Source organism: Salvelinus sp. IW2-2015, linkage group LG3 (assembly GCF_002910315.2).
Source record: "Salvelinus sp. IW2-2015 linkage group LG3, ASM291031v2, whole genome shotgun sequence".
NCBI lineage: Eukaryota > Metazoa > Chordata > Actinopteri > Salmoniformes > Salmonidae > Salvelinus > Salvelinus sp. IW2-2015.
In genome coordinates this window covers 13,023,630-13,047,036 of record NC_036840.1, presented here as the reverse complement: position 1 = coordinate 13,047,036, position 23,407 = coordinate 13,023,630, and the positions used below count along the sequence as shown (strand labels likewise).

Genomic DNA, 23,407 nt, shown 5'->3' with positions numbered 1-23,407 from the left:
GGGTTGCAATCTGAGGTGCAGTTAACTCTAATGAACTTATCCTCTGCAGCAGAGGTAACTCTGGGTCTTCCTTTACTGTGGCGGTCCCCATGACAGCCAGTTTCATCATAGCGCTTGCCATAATATGGACTTCGTCTTTTCCCAAATAGTGCTATCTTCTTTATACCACCCCTACCTTGTCACAACACAACTGATTGGCTCAAACACATTAAGAAGGAAAGAAATTCCACAAATGATCTTTTAATAAGGCACACCCATTAATTGAAATGCATTCCAGGTGACTACCTCATGAAGCTGGTTGAGAGAATGCCAAGAGTGTGCAAAGCTGTCATCAAGGCAAAGGGTGGCTACTTTAAAGAATCTCAAATCTCAAATATATGTTTATTTGTTTAACACTTTATTGGTTACTACATGATTCCATATGTGTTATTTCATAGGTTTGATGTCTTCACTATTATTCTACAATGTAGAAAATAGTAAAAATATAGAAAAACCCTTCAATGAGTAGGTGTGTCCAAACTTTGACTGGTGCTGTATATTTTTTGACATTTTTACAAATTAATTAAAAAAGAAAAGCTGAAATGTCTTGAGTCAATAAGTATTCAACCTCTTTGTTATGGCAAGCCTAATTAAGTTCAGGAGTAAAAATGTGCCTAACAAGTCACATATTAAGTTGCATGGACTCACTCTGTTTGCAATAATAGATTTTGTACATTATTTTTGAATGAGTACCTCATCTCTGTAGCCCACACATACAACTCATTATCTGTAAGGTCCCTCAGTCGAGCAGTGAATTTTAAACACAGATACAACCACAAAGACCAGGAAGGTTTCTCTAAGAAGGGCACCTATTGGTAGATGGGATTTTTTTTCTCATAAAAGCAGACATTGAATATCCCTTTGAGCATGGTGAAGTTATTCATTACACTTTGAATGGTGGATCAATATACCCAATCACTACAAAGATTAAGGCGTCCTTCCTAACTCACTGAGTACCACTATTCATATTTTCAAGCACGGTGGTGGCTGAATGTTATGGGTATCCTTGTCATCGGCAAGGACTAGGTTTTTTGGGGGGACAAAAATATATGTAATAGAGCTAAGCACCAGCAAAATCCTAGAGGAAAACCTGGTTCAGTCTGCTTTCCAACAGACACTGTAAGACAAATTCACCTTTCAGCAAGAAAATAACCTAAAACACAAGGCCAAATATACACTGGAGTTGCTTACCAAGACAACATCTAATGTTCCTACAGTTTTGACTTAAATCGTCTTGAAAATATATGGCAAGACTTGAAAATGGCTGTCTAACAAAGATCAACAACCAACTTGACAGAGCTTGAAGAATTTAAAGATGTTAATATGCAAATATTGTACAATCCAGGTATTGAAAGCTCTTAGAGACCCAGAAAGACTCACAGCTGTAATTACTAACACGTATTGACTCAGTGGGTCGAATACTTATGTAATGAAGATATACTGTATTACTGTTTAATTTTTCATACATTTTTTACAAACTTTAGATTTTTTTTCAACTTTGTCATTACAGGGTATTTTGTGTAGATCATTAACAAAAAATGACAATTAAATCCATTGTAATCCCACCTTGTAACACAATAAATGTGTAAAAATTCAAGGGGTGTGAATACTTTCTGAAGGCACTGTAGATCTATGATTGCATTGGTAGCTAATTATATACATAAAATGTGTAATGTGTACATTAAAATGTGAGTAATTGATTTGATTGGTTCCTCTCTGCATTCCCTCTCTGCGCTTGGAGTCCACCTCTCTTTCATCAAATTGACATGACCTATTGCTGTTGACATCCATAACGCATTGCGCTGTGGGCTACGAGGTCTCACTCACCAGTCCAATATAAATACAGGGATCACATTTGCCAAGGCACACAACTTCTGCCCGGATCTCTACTGGCATCACAGGGATCTAATATCCTCCGTCGCAATGAAGGTAAGTCGCCTGTTGAGGTACATTTTGATCTTTTCGTTTTTATGAATGGAGATGAGCATGGCACATGCAAATGATTAACTTCTTGTCATTTATTTTGAACGCATATTTTTTTTTACATTGTCTGCTTGTTCATACAGCATAACTCTACTTTTAACTGTTTCAGGGTGTGAGGACTATTACAGCTTATGCACTTGCTCTTTTACTTCTGGTAACGCTCGTCTCCCATTCGTGGAGTGCACCGAAGGGCAGTTTCCAGAGGAGAAATTGGTCACCTCAGGCAATGCTGTACCTCAAGGGCACTCGTATGTCTACTACCTACATTAGCCTAATCATACTTTGCATTCCTTTGACATACCTTTTAAATGTATTTCTGCATTTATGTCCTCCACAGAGAATAATTGGAAATAATATGCAATGTAAAGGAATTAACATTATCATTTAAATCTGAAGTTGTCAATTATTTCCTTATCATGTATGTTTATTTATGAATGCAATTCAAATATATTGCATTTCATAACTGTGTGTGTTGCTATTACAGAGGGACGGCGGTTTATCAGCGAGGACAGAAAAGAGGGAGACGTATATGACACATTACATTTAGGTAAATACAATACACTTGTATTTGGCAGTATGCACATATTCTTATTTTGTATGGCTCTGCTATTGTATGGCTCTGTAAAGTAGTGCACTGTATGGGGAATAGGGTGATTTGAGATTTTAACATCATCTTTTACTTTGACCTATCATTACTCTGTTATGACATCCTCTTTTCAGAGACTCGGAGTCAAAACACAGAGAAACTCAGTGTGAACCAGGCAGCCACAGTCCTGCTCAATTTCCTGCAGCAAGCCAAGGAGGATGGTGAGTTGGGTCATATTGCAGCCTACAGTAATGGTTAAGGATACATCCAAGCTAGCCAGGAAGCCCACCTCAATAGGCGCTAATTCAGGCATCGGGTTCCCTTAACTACATCCAAGCTATAGGTTTGAAATTGCCATAAAGTTAATTGCACTTATCTTTTTTCGTTTCAGGAGAAGAAAATCCTGAACAGCTGTACTTTCAAGACTTGCCGGCATGGAAAAGAGAGTACTTCTGATGTATTTTTATAATGTATTTATTATTGTTGATAACATTCTAATCTATTGCATCTGTTGATCTCTTGTTGTTGGATGTAGACTATTTAATGCAATGTGAGAAAAACACTGGACTCTAAGTACGGCTACACTGAAAATGTTTGAACGTATTATTTAATACAATGTTTAATAAAAATTATTTTGAATTCATAGCAACACTTGTCTAAGGGTATCTGATCATAGAAGTAATGTATTCAGGACTAGGGTTGGCCATCCCAGGCTATAGAGAGAGAGAGACCTCTCAATGCAATTCCTGATTGATTAAACTATTCATGTCTCATTTCCTATGGGCGTGAGGGGACTTTTATCATCAAAATAATAGGTATTTTCTCTTAGAAATTATACATAGGTAGTATGTGTAACAGCTGCTTAAGGCTCAGTGTCCCTACAACAGATCTAATATTGTACGTTCTGGGCTGGAACAAAACACTGCACATACTGCAGCTCTCAAGGACCAGGGTTGGCCATACCAGGCTAGTAGTGAGAGATCTCTCAGTTGGCAGTCTCTCCTGGGTGTGTCTTCTTGCCCTCGGGCGTGACACCCAGAGTGAAGCGGGCTTTGATGTTCTGCCTGTCCCGCTCTGACTCCTTATCTTCATCATATGGTTCTTCATCATCATCATCCTCATCACTGTGGTGGGGGTAGAGTGCACTGACGCCAAGGGGGAGGGGGGCACAGAGAGAGAGAGGAGACAAATTATTCACGTCTCTGGAAAAACCACAGTGCAACTGCACCTGTACAATACATACAACATACAAACCGTGAACACATGAGCAGAGAGAGAGAGAAACAGGGAGATGTTGTTTTACTCAAGAAGGAAGTGCTCAGAAAAGAGTAGTAACAGATTGGACAAATACAAAAGGATGTCTTGTCATTTACTAAAATGTTAGGTTGTCAATTCAAGCTCAGGGAATGGATGAACTCTGAATCTCTGACGCATCTATAGTGTCAATCAATAGAGCCAGAGGAAGACAGACTCTCCTCTCACCTGTTGAGGGGCCAGCGGCTCCATCTTGTCAGGGAAAGCCCTGCTGAGAGCCAGGCTCCGGGTGTGCATGAAGAACTGCAAACATAAATCAACTGAATCAATTGAACCCCACTAAAACACAGCTGAACTAATCCGAATCAACTGAACTAGTCTGAACAAGACAATAAAATAATTCTCCAAAGAAAGAAGGGACATTGTTTACATTACATGTTACAAAAGAAATCGTACAAATAACAAAAATAACAATGAAGTTAGCACCAAAAGCACGCAATTCGTGGAATTAGTTTCAGTATGCTGCAATGGTGGTCATAGTATTTTGTTTTTCAAACTTTGTTGCATTGTGAGATCCACCTGCCTTTCAAACCATTAGGTAAACAGGGCATGGACCCATAGCGACTCACCCGTCCCAGTCCAGCAGGTCCGACAACCTCTCTGTGCGGTTCCTCTGGATATGCGCTGTCGTCTGGACTGCTGGCAGAACCCGAACTGAACTGGGTCAGCTGGTTACACGAGTCATCTGCCGAATGGAACTGCCGGTCCACTATGTAGATCTCTGAGAGGAGCGGGACAGATACGGACCAGTGAGACGCAGGAATAAAGTATTCCATTCTATTATAAATAGAGATTTATTCTATTCTAAACTGCTGACTGAAGTAGGGTCTTGAATTTCACTGATAAAAAGAGAGTCACTCTGTTCTTCTGGGTTTCGGGAACTCCCAAAGTATATGACACATGTTCCAGCCGAAGCCAACAGGTTGATGGTCCAACTGCGTATCCCCATCACAGTACACTCAAATCAAATCAAAGTGTATTTGTCACGTGCGCCGAATACAACGGGTGTAGAAAAAAAGGTGTGTGTGTGTGTGTGTGTGTGTGTGTGTGTGTGTGTGTGTGTGTGTGTGTGTGGTGTGTGTGTGTGTGTGTGTGTGTGTGTGGTGTGTGTGTGTGGTGGTGTGTGTGGTGTGTGTGTGTGTGTGTGTGTAGGTAAGTAAAGAAATAAAACAACAGTAAAAAGACATTTGAAAATAACAGTAGCAAGGCTATATACAAGACACTGGTTAGTTAGGCTTATTGAGGTAGTATGTACATGTAGGTATGGTTAAAGTGACTATGCATATATGATGAACAGAGAGTACAGTAGCGTAAAAAGAGGGGTTGGCGGGTGGTGGGACACATTGCAGATAGCCCGGTTAGCCAATGTGCGGGAGCACTGGTTGGTCGGACAAATTGAGGTAGTATGTACATGAATGTATAGTTAAAGTGACTATGCATATAAGATAAACTGAGAGTAGCAGCAGCGTAAAAGAGGGGTTGGGGGGGGGGGCACACAATGCAAATAGTCCAGGTAGCCATTTGGTTACCTGTTCAGGAGTCTTATCGCTTGGGGGTAAAAACTGTTGAGAAGCCTTTTTGTCCTAGACTTGGCACTCCGGTACCGCTTGCCATGCGGTAGTAGAGAGAACAGTCTATGACTGGGGTGGCTAGGGTCTTTGACAAATTTTAGGGCCTTCCTCTGACCCCGCCTGGTATAGAGGTCCTGGATGGCAGGCAGCTTTGCCCCAGTGATGTACTGGGCCATACATACTACCCTCTGAAGTGCCTTGAGGTCGAAGGCCGAGCAATTGCAGTACCAGGCAGTGATGCAACCGGTCAGGATGCTCTCGGTGTTGCAGCTGTAGAACCTTTTGAGGATCTCAGGACCCATGCCCAATCTTTTTAGTTTCCTGAGGGGGGAATAGGCTTTGTCGTGCCCTCTTCACGACTGTCTTGGTGTGTTTGGACCATTCTAGTTTGTAGTTGATGTGGACACCAAGGAACTTGAAGCTCTCAACATGCCCCACTACAGCCCTGTCGATGAGAATGGGGGCGTGCTCGGTGCTCCTTTTCCTGTAGTCCACAATCATCTCCTTAGCCTTGGTTACGTTGAGGGATAGGTTGTTATTCTGGCACCACCCGGCCAGGTCTCTGACCTCCTCACCATAGGCTGTCTCGTCGTTGTCAGTGATCAGGCCTGCCACTGTTGTGTCGTCTGCAAACTTAATGATGGTGTTGGAGTCGTGCCTGGCCATGCAGTCGTGGGTGAACAGTGTGTACAGGAGGGGACTGAGCACGCACCCCTAGGGAGCTCCAGTGTTGAAGATCAGCATGGCAGATGTGTTGCTACCTACCCTCACCACCTGGGGGAGGCCCATCAGGAAGTCCAGGATCCAGTTGCAGAGGGAGGTGTTTAGTCCCAGGCTCCGTAGCTTTGTGATGAGCTTTGAGGGTACTATGGTGTTGAACGCTGAGCTGTAGTCAATGAATAGCATTCTCACATAGGTGTTCCTTTTGTCCAGGCCAGTGTGGAGTGCAATAGAGATTGCATCATCTGTGGATCTGTTTGGGCGGTATGCAAATTGGAGTGGGTCTAGTGTTTCTGGAATAATGGTATTGATGTGAGCCATTACCAGCCTTTCAAAGCACTTCATGGCTACGGACGTGAGTGCTACGGTTCTGTAGTCATTTAGGCAGGTTTCCTTTGTGTTCTTGGGCACAGGGACTATGGTGGTCTGCTTGAAACATGTTGGTATTACAGACTCAATCAGGGACATGTTGAAAATGTCAGTGAAGACACCTGCCAGTTGGTCAGCACATGCCCGGAGCACATGTCCTGGTAATCCATCTGGCACCGCAGCCTTGTGTATGTTGACCTGTTTAAAGGTCTTACTCACGTCGGCTACGGAGAGCGTGATCACAGTCATCCAGAACAGCTGATGCTCTCATGCATGCCTCAGTTTTGCTTGCCTCGAAGCGAGCATAGAAGTGATTTAGCTCGTCTGGTAGGCTCATGTCACTGGGCAGCTCAAGGCTGTGCTTCCCTTTGTAGTCTGTAATAGTTTGCAAGCCCTGCCACATCCGATGAGTGTCGGAGCCGGTGTAGTATGATTAAATTTTAGCCCTGTATTGATGCTTTGCCTGTTTGATGGTTCATAAGAGGGCATAGCGGGATTTCTTATAAGCTTCCGGGTTAGAGTCCCGCACCTTGAAAGCAGCAGCTCTACCCTTTAGCTCAGTGCGAATGTTGCCTGTAATCCATGGCTTCTGGTTGGGGTATGTACGTACAGTCACTGTGGGGACGACGTCCTCGATGCAGTTATTGATAAAGCCAGTGACTGATGTGGTGTATTCCTCAATGTCATTGGAAGAATCCCAGAACATGTTCCAGTCTGTGATAGCAAAACAGTCCTGTAGTTTAGCATTTGCTTCATCTGACCACTTTTTTATAGACCGAGTCACTGGTGCTTCCTGCTTTAATTTTTGCTTGTAAGCAGGAATCAGGAGGATAGAGTTGTGGTCGGATTTACCAAATGGAGGGCGAGGGAGAGCTTTGTACGCGTCTCTGTGTGTGGAGTACAGGTGATCTAGAATTTTTCTCCCTCTGGTTGCACATTTAACATGTTGATAGAGATTTGGTAGAACTGATTTAAGTTTCCCTGCATTAAAGTCTCCTGCCACTAGGATCGCCGCCTCTGGGTGAGTGGTTTCCTGTTTGCTTATTTCCTTATACAGCTGACTGACTCAGCTGGGGAACAATAACAACTACAACATAATAGTGCACCCACACATCATATAACACTCCACACACATGAAGGAATACACAAAAACAGTGATATAAACATTTGCCAGAGAAAACCAAAGTGATGGAGTTTATGTTTGCAGGCTGTGTAAGTGTGACAGGTCACCTGGTGTGTATCCCCAGGGCTCGTAGTAAGAAGGAAAGACCCACAGGCGACAGCCTCGTACAAACTCCTCATTGTCAATAGGAAGCAGGGGGCTGGTACTCTGGGTGGAACACTATCTGATAGTATCAAGAAACATGTCTGTTAGTACCATTTAGAATAAAATATAGAGATCAGCACTACACTGGCTATACTGTATGCTCTAAGGGTCCTCTGTAGCTCAGTTAGTAGGACATGGCACTGGCAACACGAGGATAGTGGGCTCGATTTCCAGGACCAACCGTACGTAAAATCTATGCACGCATAACTGTAAGTCACTTAGGATAAAAGTGTCTGCTAAATGGCATATACTGTATACTCTAATGCAGGGGTTCCCAAACTTTTTTTGTTTGTGACCCACCAATTGAACTGTCTTTTGAGCCACAACCCACCATAAGTGTTGTGCGGTGAAAAGACATACACAGACCAAAGAATAAGTCAAATATATTATCGTGGCAGCGGAGAGAAAATTTCAAAGCTAATCTCCTGCAATTCCACACATCCTGCCATGGAGCTGAAAGAAAATGTTGCAATTTTAAAGCCAATTTCCTGAAATTCTATACAGTTTGCCATGGAGGTTAGAGAACATTTAGTAGTTATAAAGCTAATTTCCTACAATTCTACGCATTTTGACATGGCTAATGCTGTGTTCTTATGCTCAGACATTATAACAAAATCAATGGGGGCCTAATTGTCTAGCTTTTATTTTGTTGATTGTAAATTCTCAACAATTATAAGTTATTATAGAAAAATGTATAAGTCCATTATCTTTTCCACATATTTTCTATTTGATTTTAGTACTTTAAGTACAATGAAAGCGTTTTTCTATACGGGGGGGGGGGTCAATGTCATCCCGACCAACAGTTTGGGAACCACCGCTCTAATGGAAAAAATATCACTTTGATAGTACTTTACATAAAAGCAACAGGTATTACTTATCATATGCACATATGAGCCTTTATGATATCTTTTATATTGTCAACGTCTCGGCTGCCAGACCTTCTCCAGACAATTCTTCAACTGGTTTAACACAATAAACGAGGCAAAACATTATCATAAACAAACATGAACATCAAACGAACATCCTGCATACCTTGACTCGGTCAGTGCAAGCGCTGAAGAGGCCGACGCGTCTCACGTTGGCCAGGATAGGGTCAGAGGTGTCATCCCGCATGCTGTGAGTGGTCACTGGAGGAAGGGTGTGTCTCTGCAGAGAGAGAGACAGACAGAGTACAGTGTGTGTGTCTGTGTACTTGCATGCATGTGCATGTGTTGTGACTGCGTCATCACTGTGCACGTGCCTTGAGCAGTAAACATGGCGCGTATCAACATCTATAAGTCACTGATCCATGACTAATCACCTTTACGTGTAGACATCAGGAATATGGATCTGAAGAAGAATATCTATCCATTGGCCTAATGATATTTAATGATTCTCTTCTCTTGGGATTACCCTCAAAAGAAACACAAGCCTTTCTCCCAAGAAGATATGAACTTGCATGTAAAAGAGTTGCTGAACAGACAGCGATGCTAAAAACATGTCACAAGTGAACAGGCTGCTACATCTCACGTCAGCTTTGAGGCGTAGGAACTTAGCATACATGCAAAGCCATTTGTCACCCTAACCACTGTGTGAATGCAGCAAAAGTGCAGACAAACAAGTCATTCTGTACTGGTACATCCCAGGGTCAACACAAATGGCAGTGAGAGTAACGACGGCCACAATCTGTCCGCCAATCAAACACCTGTGTCGTCCTTTTACGCCTAAACACATGTGACATGAATAAATCTAAGTGACAACGCCATTGTTATTGGCACTTTGCTATTAAATACTGCAACACCATCCAATCTATTGACCCATGGCCTGGTGTTATGGAGGTTCAATGATTCACACTGGGCTGTATAACTGCAGGGTCCATTCATTCATGGTTTTAGCACCAGGTATCCCCCAGTCCCATTCTGAATTGATCACCTTACAGGGTCATACCTCATATTGACCCTATAGGCCCATTCTACCATGTCAATGTTTAGTTACTCCATTCATATAACATCAGGGTACAATGTATGGGGATTCTCTGCACCATATTACCTTGTTGTCCAGTTTTCTCGGTCTTTCTACCACTCTGGTTGTCTCACACCCCAACTCTGTTTTATTTGATGTTCATCATACAAATGTCTATACGCCGGTCTTTTAATCATAACATAGACCTGACCCAATCTACAATATGGAGACTGTCAGCATTCTCAACAACCTAACACTTATTGGCTTTATTATTGTGTATAATGCACTTCTTACAACTATTCTATTCTATAACCTTTACCTCAGTATATTTCATACATTATCTGTCTCTTCAACAACCTACCTGTGTGGCATAGATGGCTCTCGTCATGATGGTGAAGTCGTCTCTGTCCAGGATGGTGTCCATATCAGGGATGTCTCCTCTGAAGACATCATGAGGTCATCAGCAGGTCAGAAAAGCAACACTCAAGTAATCACATTAGAACCCGCATGGACAAGCCCTTCATTAACACGGAAGCTCGTTCCACACGTTGGTAACGTGGAAGACCCAAAGGTCACACACCATCCGCATGAATTGACCCCCCCCCCCCCCCCCCCCCATTTGTTTTTACACTGCTGCTACTCACTGTTTATTATCTATGCATAGTTACTTCACCCCTACCTACATGTACAAATTACCTCAACTAACCTGTACCCCCACACACTGACTCGGTACCGGTACCCCCTGTATATAGACTCATTATTGTTATGTTATTGTGTTACTTTTTATTATTTTTTATTTTAGTTTATTTGTTAAATATTTTATTAACTCTTCTTGAACTGCACTGTTGGTTAAGGGCTTGTAAGTAAGCATTTCACGGTAAGGTCTACACTTGTTGTATTCGGCGCATGTGACAAATAGCATTTGATGTGATTTGATTTGAAGTGCAGACTTAGTTCATTCATAACAAACGCCTGCTAAGGATTTCCTGGCTAAATGGCAGGGTTGTCAAATAGAGGGGTGTTACACTGATATGACATACAGTACAGGTCTGGTGAATACACTGTTTTTAATTGACTTACTTTAACAAAGCCTCGTAAAGCCTCTTGCCAAACTTATCTTTCACAGCGTCCCTGTCAGAGAGAGATACATACAGTAGATAATGAGCAAACTGTTTTAGATTTAACATGTTAATAGGAACCATTCTGGCAACACGAGTTCCAAGGCAAAATTCAAAGAAGAATGCAAATTAGAATGTTCTTTTCATGAAATGTTTGGTGCTAATATTGCAGACATTTTGCAGAACTCCATGAGGTGCACCATTGTGGGTTACAGAGACGTACCAGAGCTGTTTGCGCACCGCCTGTCCCTTCAGCATCTCCACGTTAAAGTTGTTGGTCTTGGCTGGCATGATGAAGAAAATCCCCACTGTGACGTTATTCTTATGCACCTGGGAGAGAAGGAAAAAAGCTTAAATGAGATGAAGAATTAAGGATTAAACTGTCATTTTCTTTTGAGAGAGACCAGTAGATGTGCAGTATTGATTAGAGGCCCATTATTTTTACATTTTTTTACATTGTAGAATAATAGTGAGCACATCAAAACTAGGAAATAACACATATGGGATCATGCAGTAACCAAAAAAGTGTTAAACAAATCAAAATATATGTTATATTTGAGATTCTTCAAAGTAGCCACCCTTTGCCTTGATGACAGCTTTGCACACTCTTGGCATTCTCTCATCCAGCTTCATGAGGTAGTCATCCGGAATGCATTTCAATTAACAGGTGTTAAAAGTAAAAAGTTAATTTGTGGAATTTATTTTCTTCTTAATGCTTGAGCCAATCAGTTGTGTTGTGACAAGGTAGGGGTGATATACAGAAAATAGATTTGCTAAAAGACCAAGTCCATATTATGGCAAGAACAACTCAAATAAGCAAAGAGAAATGACAGTCCATCATTACTTTGACATGAAGGTCATTCAATACGGAAAATGTCAAGAACTTTGAACGTTTCTTCAAGTGCAGTCGCAAAAACCATCAAGCGTTATGATGAAAGTGGCTCTCATGAGGACCGCCACAGGAAAGGAAGACCCAGTGTTACCTCTGCTGCAGAGGATAAGTGCATTAGAGTTACAACCCAAGTAAATGCTTCACAGAGTGAAAGTAACAGACACATGTCAACATCAAGTGTTCAGAGGAGAATGTGTGAATCAGGCCTTCATTTTACTAGGCAAGTCAGTTAAGAACAAATTCTTATTTTCAATGACAGCCTAGGAACAGTGGGTTAACTGCCTTGTTCAGGGGCAGAACGACCGTTTTTTTTACCGTGTCAGCTCGGGGATTCAATCTTACAACCTTTCGGTTACTAGTCCAACGCTCTAACCACTAGGCTACCTGCCGCCCAAGAATCTCACGGACAAATTTCTGCAAAGAAACCACGACTAAAGGACACCAATAAGAAGAAGAAACTTGCTTGGGCCAAGAAACACGAGCAATGGACATTAGACCGGTGTAAATCTGTCCTTTGGTCTGATGAGTCCAAATTTGAGAGTTTTGGTTCCAACCGCCGTGTCTTTGTGAGATGCAGAGTAGGATGACCTCTGCATGTGTAGTTCCCACAATGAAGCATGGAGGAGGAGGTGTTAACGTGTGGGGTTGCTTTGCTGGTGACACTGTCAGTTATTTATTTAGAATTCAAGGCACACTTAACCAGCATGGCTACTGCAGCATTCTGCAGCAATACGTCAACAGGACAATGACCCAAAACACACATCCAGGCTGTGTAAGGGCTATTTCACCAAGAAGGAGTGATGGAGTGCTGCATCGGATGACCTGGCCTCCAAAATCACCTGACTTCAACCCAATTGAGATGGTTTGGGATGAGTTAATGGCAGAGTGAAGGAAAAGCAGCCAACAAGTGCTCAGCATATGTGGGAACTCCTTAAAGACTGTTGGAAAAGCATTGCAGGTGAAGCTGGTTGAGAGAATGCCGAGAGTGTGCAAGCTATCATCAAGACAAAGGGTGGCTACTTGAAAGAATCTCAAATAAAACATATATTTTGATTTGTTTAACACTTTTTTGGTTACTACATGATTCCATATGCGTTATTTCATAGTTTTGATGTCTTCACTATTATTCTACAATGTAGAAAATAGTAAAAATAAAGAAAAACCCTTGAATGAGTAGGTGTGTCTAAACTTTTGACTGGTACTGTAGTTAGCAGTATATTGGATAACAAACTTGAAAACATAATAAGGACTTAATTCTTACCCATAGAAGTGTCCCCTGATAAATTCCTGAATCCGACCCTGGTTAGTGGAGTGATCATTCTGGGAACTCGTGCATGGCTGAGAACTTCTTGATGTTCGATCCGTTCGGCATCACCATATCTGTACAGTAGACAGAGAGAAACCCAGCCTACTTCAATATCAAATATCCCCGCTCTGTCACTTTATGTTCAATAGGAGTACAGTTGTAAAGTACAGTTGGAAAGACATGGGCACAGTGGACAGCAGCTCTCTCCAGACAGTAGCAATGGTAGATCTGCCTCTCACCAGCCTCCTGGTCTATGTTGAACTGACAGGGGCACATCAGAAATCAACACAAGAGTCATTAATAGATCATTATTAAAAGATAACTATTGTGTAATTACCAATTGTCATGCACATTCTAAGTAAATATCAGTTAAATAGTGAATGAAACCTGTGAATAAAACTCTTTCAAATGTTCTACACTAACTATTATTGGGGCTATGGGGTTCATTTTGAGTTTGACAAATGTTTGAAGTAGGATCTCCCTTGAGTCTCCTGTCTGCCAGCGAGGAGGAGGCTTCCTCTTCCTCTTCATAATGAGAAGCTGCTGTCAATTACCCAGCCTGCCCAGTGAATGACCTTTAGGCCCACAATGACCTTTTTACACTTAGCCTGAGAGCCAATTACAGTACCATACACCAGCACAAACACAACACAGACCCATAGCTTACTGACACACAGGGGAGACACTGAGAGAAACTCTAAATCTAACAAAAACACCTGAATCTGTGATGAGCAAAATGTTTTGTGAGGCATTTGAATAACAAAGCCACAGACCTATAGCTCACTGACGCACTGGAGAGATACTGGGAAAAACAAAACTCAAACTAACTCAAACAATGCTTAATGTATTATTACCCCAACATTGTTAAAGCTGAAAAAGTTAGTGAGGAATTTCAATAACGAATGTTTATAGGTTTGTGTGTGTGTGTGTGGCCTCTTTACCTTGTCCAATTTGTTGTAGAAGTCCACATTTCCGGCACAGAGGTATTGTCCCAACAGAGTGGAATGGGTTGTGAAGATGGTTGCCATGGGAATCTTCCGCGAGCGACAGAGAATAAGTCCTCCCCCTGCCTGCCACTCATGGAAATGGTCGAGGACATTGGGCGAGTCTCCAAGCTGTTCGGTTAACTAGGAATGAAAGCAACGAATTACTGATGATTAGCTCTATAATCTCATATTACCCAAGAGGGTGAATATGTTTTGAGTAAAAAGAAGTAGGCTACTGTATCATTTATTTTTTAAAGGTATCTGACATTAAGGTATTCACATCAAGCAGATATTCTTGACTTCAAAAAACAAACCCATATACAGCAATCTTTAAACCTCTTTCAGAGTATTTTTCACAGCATCCTTAACAAGCTGACAAATGACCTCTTTAAAGAACCAGGCAACCATGGATCCAAAAACGTTTGCCTCACTGTAATGGGCGGGCATTCCGATACCACAGGTGTCCCACAGATCCCCCTTCCACCGGTCCAGGTTCCAGGCTGCTGACCCCGTGTCAAATAGGATCACATAGGGACTGCCCAAAGTACACCTAAAACATACAGTATAATCCCAACATAAGGGAAAGATAGATATGTGTGGTTCTAGAAGACAGTACCAACCAACACGAGACCCACAATCACAGTATCAAACACATGGGGCAAAGCTGAAATACTACAAAAGAATAGTTTCTGAAGCTGCTGATGTATTTGTTTGTCTCTGATCCTGGAGATGGTGTTTGTCTGCCAACTTGTGGATTCATCATCTCTATCTAACTCCATTGGCGTTAACAGTGTAGGCCTACTTCTGTAGAAGTGCATGTCTGCCCTCTTCTGGACAGAAAGTACTACTACAGGATTGTGTATTCTCCACTTGCATGTCACACCTATAGAATAGAACATAAGATAATATAATACATCCGTAGTAGAGTGCCAGGTAGCCGTTGTCAATAAGGGCGCCCATAGCTTTCTTGATGGCTGGGTTTGGGGGCTCACACTGCTCCACCTGGGTCTTGAAATTGTGTTCGTAAAACGGCCCCATCATGAATAAGTCCCCCCCCCCCCATTTCATCCACTGTTATCTTGGCCTTGGTCTGGATCACTGTGTAGATCCCACCAACTGGAGGAAAAATATATAACATACATGAGATTCAAACTTTCTAACTTGTGACATGTTATGACACACATGAGGGGATGTGAGTGTGTCCACATATTAAGATATAGTTCTGCATGATATTGTGTATTTTGCACGATTAATAGTCTGGAATGAACAAAAACAAAGACCATGATAATAAATAACAAAAGAAATGTGAAAATGCTGCGTAAAAGATAAGCTACGGTCAAATATTTGTGAAGAGGACCATCAACAATCAGAAACCCCTGTATTACGTTTGCACACCATGATAGGCGCATAAGACGTTTCCCTGATGCCAAATACAGATACATGATAAGCAGTGTTGGGGAAGCTACTCTTGAAATATAGTTTACCAAGCTACCAATTACTTCACTCTGGAATAATTTAAGCTAGACAAAAGCAACCCTTAAGAACAATATACTTTACTTAACTAAAATTCACTTTGAAAAAACATTTCACTACGTCCAAACTACTTTTTAAGAAAATAGAGTTAAGAAAGTATTTACTAAATAAACTAAAGTAAAAAATAAAAAAAGTAACACAATAAAATAACAAGATTGAGGCTATATACAGGGGGTACCGGTACAGAGTCAGTGTGCGGGGGTACAGGTTAGTTGAGGTAATTTGTACATGTAGGAAGGGGTCAAGTGACTATGCATAGATAATAAACAGCGAGTAGCAGCAGTGTAAAAACAAAAGGGGGGTCAATTCAAATAGTCTGGGTGGCCATTCGAGTAATTGTTCAGCAGTCTTATGGCGTGGGGGTAGAAGCTGTTAAGGAGCCTTTTGGACCTAGACTTGGCGCTCTGGTATCGCTTGCCATGCGGTAGCAGAGAGAACAGTCTATGACTAGGGTGACTGAAGTCTTTGACAATGTTTTGGGCCTTTCTCTGACACCGCCTAGTATATAGGTCCTGGATGCAGGAAGCTTGGCCCCAGTGATGTACTGGGCTGTACTCACTACACTCTGTAGCACCTTACGGTCGGATGCCGAGCAGTTGCTATACCAGGCAGTGGCGCAACTGGTCAGGATGCTCTCGATGGTGCAGCTGTAGGTCTTTTTGAGGATCTGGGGACCCATGCCAAACCTTTTCAGTCTCCTGAAGGGGAAAAGGCGTTGTCGTGCCCTCTTCATAACTTTCTTGGTGTGTTTGGACCATGATAGTTTGTTGGTGATGTGGAAACCAAGGAACTTGAGACTCTCGACCCGCTCAACTACAGCCCTGTCGATGTGAATGGGGTGTGTTCGGCACTCCTTTTCCTGTAGTCCACAATCTTCTCCTTTGTCTTGCTCACATTGAGGGAGATGTTGTTGTCACCACACTGCCAGGTCTCTGGCCTCCTCCCTATAAGCTGTCTCACCACGCAGTCGTGGGTAAACAGGGAGTACAGGAGGGGATTAAGCACCACCCCTGGGTGGCCCTGTGTTGAGGATCAGCGTGGCAGATGTGTTGTTGCCTACCCTTACCACCTGGGGGCGGCCGGTCAGGAAGTCCCGGATCCAGTTGCAGAGGGAGGTGTTTAGTCCCAAGGTACTTAGCTTAGTGATGAGCTTTGTGGGTTGAATTAGTTGACTACATAAACAGTAGTTCACTAATCCCCAACACTGCATAAGTGATGACCTCTGAACTCTTCACAACAACATCAGGATAGACTCAGACAACAGATCCGTCCATATACAGTACACAGAACTGAAGAGCCCTATACTACAAAAAGTACATTGTTTCTATGATCATTGGGACTCATGTTTAGTTCAGTCTATTTTCCAGGAACGCACGATTCTTTGGCCAGTAAGGTTAAGGTTCATATAGTTTATAGAACCATAGTTCATATGGTTCACACATCCTGTTACACAAACAACATCAAGACATATGTATTTGACAGAGATTGTGTATTTGTCTTCAATTAAATGTCTAACAGTTCAGACAGTGAGACAGTTAATATTCTCCAATCACACTGTATTTTCAATGTATTTCAATATTTGCTCTTTTGGGACCAAAGATTCAAAGATGACCATATTTAGCAAAAAGAAGATGACAGGTGACACTGGCATTAGGCTAAACTGTCACAGCTCCAGAGGAATTTTAAGATGATCCTCTCAATCATGATAGTATCCCATATCTGACCACTCTGGACCAATAATCCAGGGGTCATGAACTCTTTAAGAGTTGCTCCATATTTGTACACTTCATTGCAACCCATCTTTACACAAAAGTAGTAACATTGCCTAAAATAAGTGATGTACTATTAAAATTGCATGATCATCAATGGCATCTGTAGACAATGCATACAACATTGCATCCACTGTCACTATAACATTTACTGAGGAGGGACACAAAACAGTTATACTCCAAGAACCAAGACCAAGACTTTACAGAGAATTGTCTATCTCCATGCAGATCATTCTCGGTCAAGTAATACAAACATTTATTAGTAACCTCCCAGGCTACCTCAAACAAGAGCAGGTCGTCTACAGGTAGAACTTCCTCATCCCACAGAGGCAGACCGCTCAGTGACGTCATGGATAAGGAACGGGTCAGGGGCAAGAAAAGGTAAGTGCCACTGATGCTCTCTCAGTTTGTTGGTCCTCTCCTCTGTAGGTTCAACTGTAAACTGTCTATCTTCTCACATCCGAAAATCCCACTGGAGTTCACTTGGACTCAGAAGAGGATGCAACACACATCCCATGGTCCCAGTTCGTCACTCCTAGAAGTCCACTGTCCAGGCCGCCTACATTTTGTGATTGAATCTGACCCTCGTCTTTGAACAGAAAGTCAACATTCCCTGGCTGCATGCACGGGACTGAAGTCCACACAGACATCAAGGGTAATGTTTTGACAAAGCCAATAGTGAGCAAAAGTGGAGAAAATACAGATATAGGATCTTAATTTGAGCCAGTTTGCTACAGCAGGAAAATAATCCTGCAGCAACAGGAAATGTGAATTATTATGTGGATTATAATGAATGGACATTTTTATGGGGGTTGATATGTTTTTCGTTACTGGAAATTACAAACTTTAGAAGCCTTTTTAAAACTCAAATACACCACAAGTTTGCATTTCCTGCTGTGCAGGACAATTCTCAGCAACAAAAGAGTGATCAAATGAAGATCCTACATAAATTATAAATCAAAGTTTTACAGTCATTATTCTGTGGTTTCCCTAGCCTTAAACAGTACGCCAAATTCATGGTATAAAAAATACTCATTCACGTTTAGATATTGTATTTTTTACATAAAAAATGCAAATGTTTATTATTTATATTATGAATTTGACCCTACTATTTATAGGGCTACGGTTCCTTTTTTAGGCAATGTAGACTATATTAGGCCTACTGGAGTTTTATTATCATGCATATCATATGTCTGCAATTGAGGGACCTCGACATTAATTACAATAGCCTAAATAATTACACAAATTACACTTTTGTTTTGAAACAATAGTTTATGTTAGGGAAAAAACTGTCATTGCGACAAAAACAAAACCTAGGTAGACTACAGTTCCTTTCTGCTGATGATCACGCAGAAGACTATACGTGACGCAATGTTTGCTTGAACTTTGCTCCTCCTCATTCAGTGTCAGCCAAGTGTTAGGGCTGTGTAGTGTATCCACACATTGAAACCTGACCTCGCTCTTAATCCATGTTCAGTCCATGTAGCCTTTTCAAGCGCATCAAAATCAAATCCAATCAAATTGTATTTGTCACATGCGCCGAATACAACAGGTGGAGACCTTACAGTGAAATGCTTACTTACAAGCCCTTAACCAACAACGCAGTTTTAAGAAAGTCCCTAAAAAAAGTAAGAGATCATAACAAATAATAAAAGAGCAGTAGTAAATAACAATAGTGGGGCTATATACATGGGGTACCGGTACAGAGTCAATGTGTCAATGTGTGGGGGGCACCGGTGTCGAGGTAATTGAGGTAATTATGTACATATAGGTAGAGTAATTAAAGTGGCTATGCATAGATAATAACAGAGAGTAGCAGCAGCGTAAGGGGGGGGGGGGGGGCAATGCAAATAGTGTGGGTAACCATTTGATTAGCTGTTCAGGAGTCTTATGGCTTGGGGTAGAAGCTGTTTAGAAGCCTCTTGGACCTAGACTTGGCGCTCTGGCACCGCTTTCCGTGCGGTAGCAGAGAGAACAGTCTATGACTAGAGTGGCTGGAGTCTTTGACAATTTTTAGGGCCTTCCTCTGACACCGCCTGGTATAGAGGTCCTGGATGGCAGGAAGCTTGGCCCCGGTGATGTACTGGGCCGTACGCACTACCCTCTGTAGTGCCTTGCGGTCGGAGGCAGAGCAGTTGCCATACCAGGCAGTGATGCAACCAGTCAGGATGCTCTCGATGGTGCAGCTGTAAAACCTTTGAGGATCTGAGGACCCATGCCAAATATTTTCAGTCTCCTGAGGTGGAATAGGTTTTGTCGTGCCCTCTTCACAACTGTCTTGGTGTGCTTGGACCATGATAGTTTGTTGGTGATTTGGACGCCAAGAAACTTGAAGCTCTCAACCTGCTCCACTACAGCCCCGTCAATGAGAATGGGGGCATGCTCGGTCCTCCTTTTCCTGTTGTCCACAATCATCTCCTTTGTCTTGATCACGTTGAGGGAGAGGTTGTTGTCCTGGCACCACATGGTCAGGTCTCTGACCTCCACCCTATAGGCTGTCACATTGTTGTTGGTGATCAGGCCTACCACTGTTGTGTCATCAGCAAACTTAACGATAGTGTTGGAGTCGTACCTGGCCGTACAGTCATAAGTGAACAGGGAGTACAGGAGGAGACTGAGCACGCACCCCTGAGGGACCCCCATGTTGAGTTTTAGCGTGGCGGATGTGTTGTTACCTACACTTACCACTTGGGGGCAGCCTGTCAGGAAGTCCAGGATATAGTTGCAGAGGGAGGTGTTTAGTCACAGGGTCCTTAGCTTTGTGATGAGCTTTGAGGGAACTATGGTGTTGAACGCTGAGCTGCAGTCAATGAATAGCATTCTCACATAGGTGTTCCTTTTGTCCAGGTGGGAAAGGGCAGTGTGCCATGTAATAGAGATTGCATCATCTGTGGATCTGTTGGTGCGGTACGCAAATTGGAGTGGGTCTAGGGTTTCTGGGATAATGATGTGAGCAATGACCAGCTTTTCAAAGCATTTCATGGCTACAGACTTGAGTGCTTCGGGTCGGTAGTCATTTAGGCAGGATACCTTAGTGTTCTTGGGAACAGGGACTATGGTGGTCTGCTTGAAACATGTTGGTATTACAGACTCAGACAGGGAAAGGTTGAAACTGTCAGTGAAGACACTTGCCAGTTGGTCAGCGCATGCTTGGAGTACACGTCCTGGTAAACCGTCTGGCCCAGCGACCTTGTGAATGTTGACCTGTTTAAAGGTCTTACTCACATCGGCTGCTGCGAGCTTGTTCACACAGTCGCCAGGAACATTTGATGCTCTCATGCATATTTCAGTGTTACTTGCCTCGAAGCGAGCATCAAAGTTATTTAGCTCGTCGTGTCACTGGGCAGCTCTCGGCTGTGCTTCCCTTTGTAGTCTGTAATAGTTTGCAAGCCCTGTTTGATGGTTCGTCGGAAGGCATAGCGGGATTTCTTATAAGCTTCTGGGTTAGAGTACCTCTCCTTGAAAGCGGCAGCTCTACCCTTTAGCTCAGTGCGAATGTTGCCTGTAATCCATGGGTTCTGGTTGGGGTATGTACGTACAGTCACTGTGGGGACAATGTCCTCAATGCATTTATTGATAAAGCCAGTGACTGATGTGGTATACTCCTCAATGCCATCGGATGAATCGCGGAATATATTCCAGTCTGTGCTAGCAAAACAGTCCTGTAGTTTAGCATCTGCTTCATCTGATCACTTTTTTATAGACCGAGTCACTGGTGCTTCCTGCTTTGATTTTTGCTTGGCACTCCATAGTCCTATTTCTCAATATTGCCTAGCCTATAGGTGGTTTAGCCTATAGGTAGGCATATTGGTGGTATATGGCATAATTTCTCATTAAATAATCTGGGTTTCACTCCCAGAAATAGGGGGCATATGTTGTGTTGGCTATGCAAACACTTGGCACCCCCCATGCATCCTAAATGAGTTGTGTTTTAAGCATGGGGTTGAATGTTGGTCAAATAAAATGCATCCACTTCTGATGGCCCAATATTACAAGAATCAATCATGGGTGAAGTAATTTATATGGATGTCAACCAAACGCATAATTGATATTTGGCTAGTGTCTGCTGCCCAAAATCTTCCCATATCCCTCAAACCTCTCATGCACTCTAGCAAACTGCATCAATTCAACAATGACCACATCTGACAGTCAAATTTTCAGAGAAAAGTTATCCCTTGGCGCGGATTGTCAACATTTCCTAGAATATAATGAATTATTCATTTCAGCACCACTAAACAGTGGTCAGCGCCGCGAACGCAACTCACCCGCTGTCATCTCGCTCCTAACAATCCGGTGCATACAGACGGAAATATAAAAGGCAGAGAACACACGTCATGCATCAAAGAAAGAGCTTAGTGTAGATGACCACATTAGTTTCTTGCTGCATTGTTTGGATGCGAAGTGTGATCACTTGGATTTTGACAGAATGAGAATGCTGGCATTTTTCCTGGTTTGTGCGATAATTCGCCAGTATGGAACATGGGGGACTCCAACTCCAGGATTTGGGTGGACGGATATCCCAGGTAATTTCTTGCTTTGATATATTCTAATGACTTTTTCATTTCTTATAGGTTCATTTCCTTCTCATAATGTCCTGAGCCAAACTTTTTAATATCCAAAAGTAATAAAAGAAAATTCGATTTTATAATTCGATGCTCTCTTTTCTCAGGACATACACCTGCTAAGGCGCAAGAGGGGCACTCTGTTGTGATGAGAAGCAAGGTTGTCAATCCGAATTTACCTGACGATGCGAACCGTTGTTACCTTTTGAAAGAGGGTGATGAAGACCAGCAACAAATTATCTGCAAACATCGTTTAACTCGGACCAGCAAATTCAACATCAACCCGTTTGGGCTCCGATTTGGAAAGCGCAACATATTTAACCCATCCAAGGCCAACCTCATAAGATCCAGGACAAGCAAACTGTTGCCTATTCTACTCTACTTCAGAGAACTAGATGTTCCTGCCTAAATTGCCAAGAAGGAACCAATGTTTAAACAATAGAGATGGTCAATTGCTTATGTTATAGCAGTTAGAGCAGCATCTTTATAACCATTCACTCATGAGGTAAAGAGTTTGTGTGTCATATTGTCTACTTATAAGGTGGGTTTGGGAAATGCAAGTCTGCTGAATAAAAGTTTTGTACATGTCTTGTATGATGTAATTATTATTATTATTACACCTTGTAATGACAATAAGGAAAATACACTCAATCGCCAAAAGTACACTACATGACCAAAAGTATGTGCATACCTGCTCGTCGAACATCTCATTCCAAAGTCATGGGCATTGATATGTATTTGGTCCCTCCTTTGATGCTATAACAGCCTCCACTCTTCTGGGAAGGCTTTCCACTAGATGTTGGAACATTGCTGCAGGGACTTGCTTCCATTCAGCCACAAGAGCATTAGTGAGGTTAGGCACTGATGTTGGGCGATTAGGCCTGGCGTTCCTATTCATCCCAAAGGTGTCTTATGGGGTTGAGGTCAGAGCTCTGTGCAGGCCAGTAAAGTTCTTCCACACCGATCTCAACAAACCATTTCTGTATGGACCTCGCATTGTCATGCTGAAAGAGGAAAGAGCCTTCCCAAAACTGTTGCCACAAAGTTGGAAGCACAGAATTGTCTAGAATGCTGTAGCATTAAGATTTCCCTTCACTGGAACTAAGGGGCCTAGCCCGAACCATGAAAACCACCCCAGACCATTATTTTTCCATCACCAAACTTTAGTTGGCACTATGCAGTAGGGCAGGTAGCATTCTCCTGGCATCCCCCATACCCAGATTCGTCCTTCGGACTGCCAGATGGTGAAGCGGGATTCATCACTCCAGAGAACTCATTTCCACTGCTCCAGAGTCCAGTGGCGGCGAGCTTTACACCACTCCAGCCGACACTTGGCATTGAGCATGGGGATCTTAGGCTTGTGTGCGGCTGCTCGGCCATGGAAACCCATT

The 23,407-nt window shown here is 42.5% G+C and overlaps 1 protein-coding gene and 1 pseudogene across 1 annotated transcript; one reads left to right on the top strand and one right to left on the bottom strand.

The window, feature by feature from the left end:
• The first annotated feature begins 1,922 nt into the window (after nucleotides 1–1,922).
• On the top strand, nucleotides 1,923–3,075 carry LOC111951106 (spexin prohormone 1-like). Its single transcript, XM_023969127.2, has 5 exons — nucleotides 1,923–1,968; nucleotides 2,132–2,270; nucleotides 2,507–2,569; nucleotides 2,743–2,829; nucleotides 3,000–3,075. Exons 1-5 carry the CDS (start codon nucleotides 1,963–1,965, stop codon nucleotides 3,062–3,064), a joined length of 360 nt encoding a protein of 119 aa, XP_023824895.1. The 5' UTR covers nucleotides 1,923–1,962; the 3' UTR covers nucleotides 3,065–3,075.
• LOC111951099 (glycogen [starch] synthase, liver-like) lies at nucleotides 3,067–18,666 on the bottom strand (annotated as a pseudogene).
• Nucleotides 18,667–23,407: the final 4,741 nt, after the last annotated feature.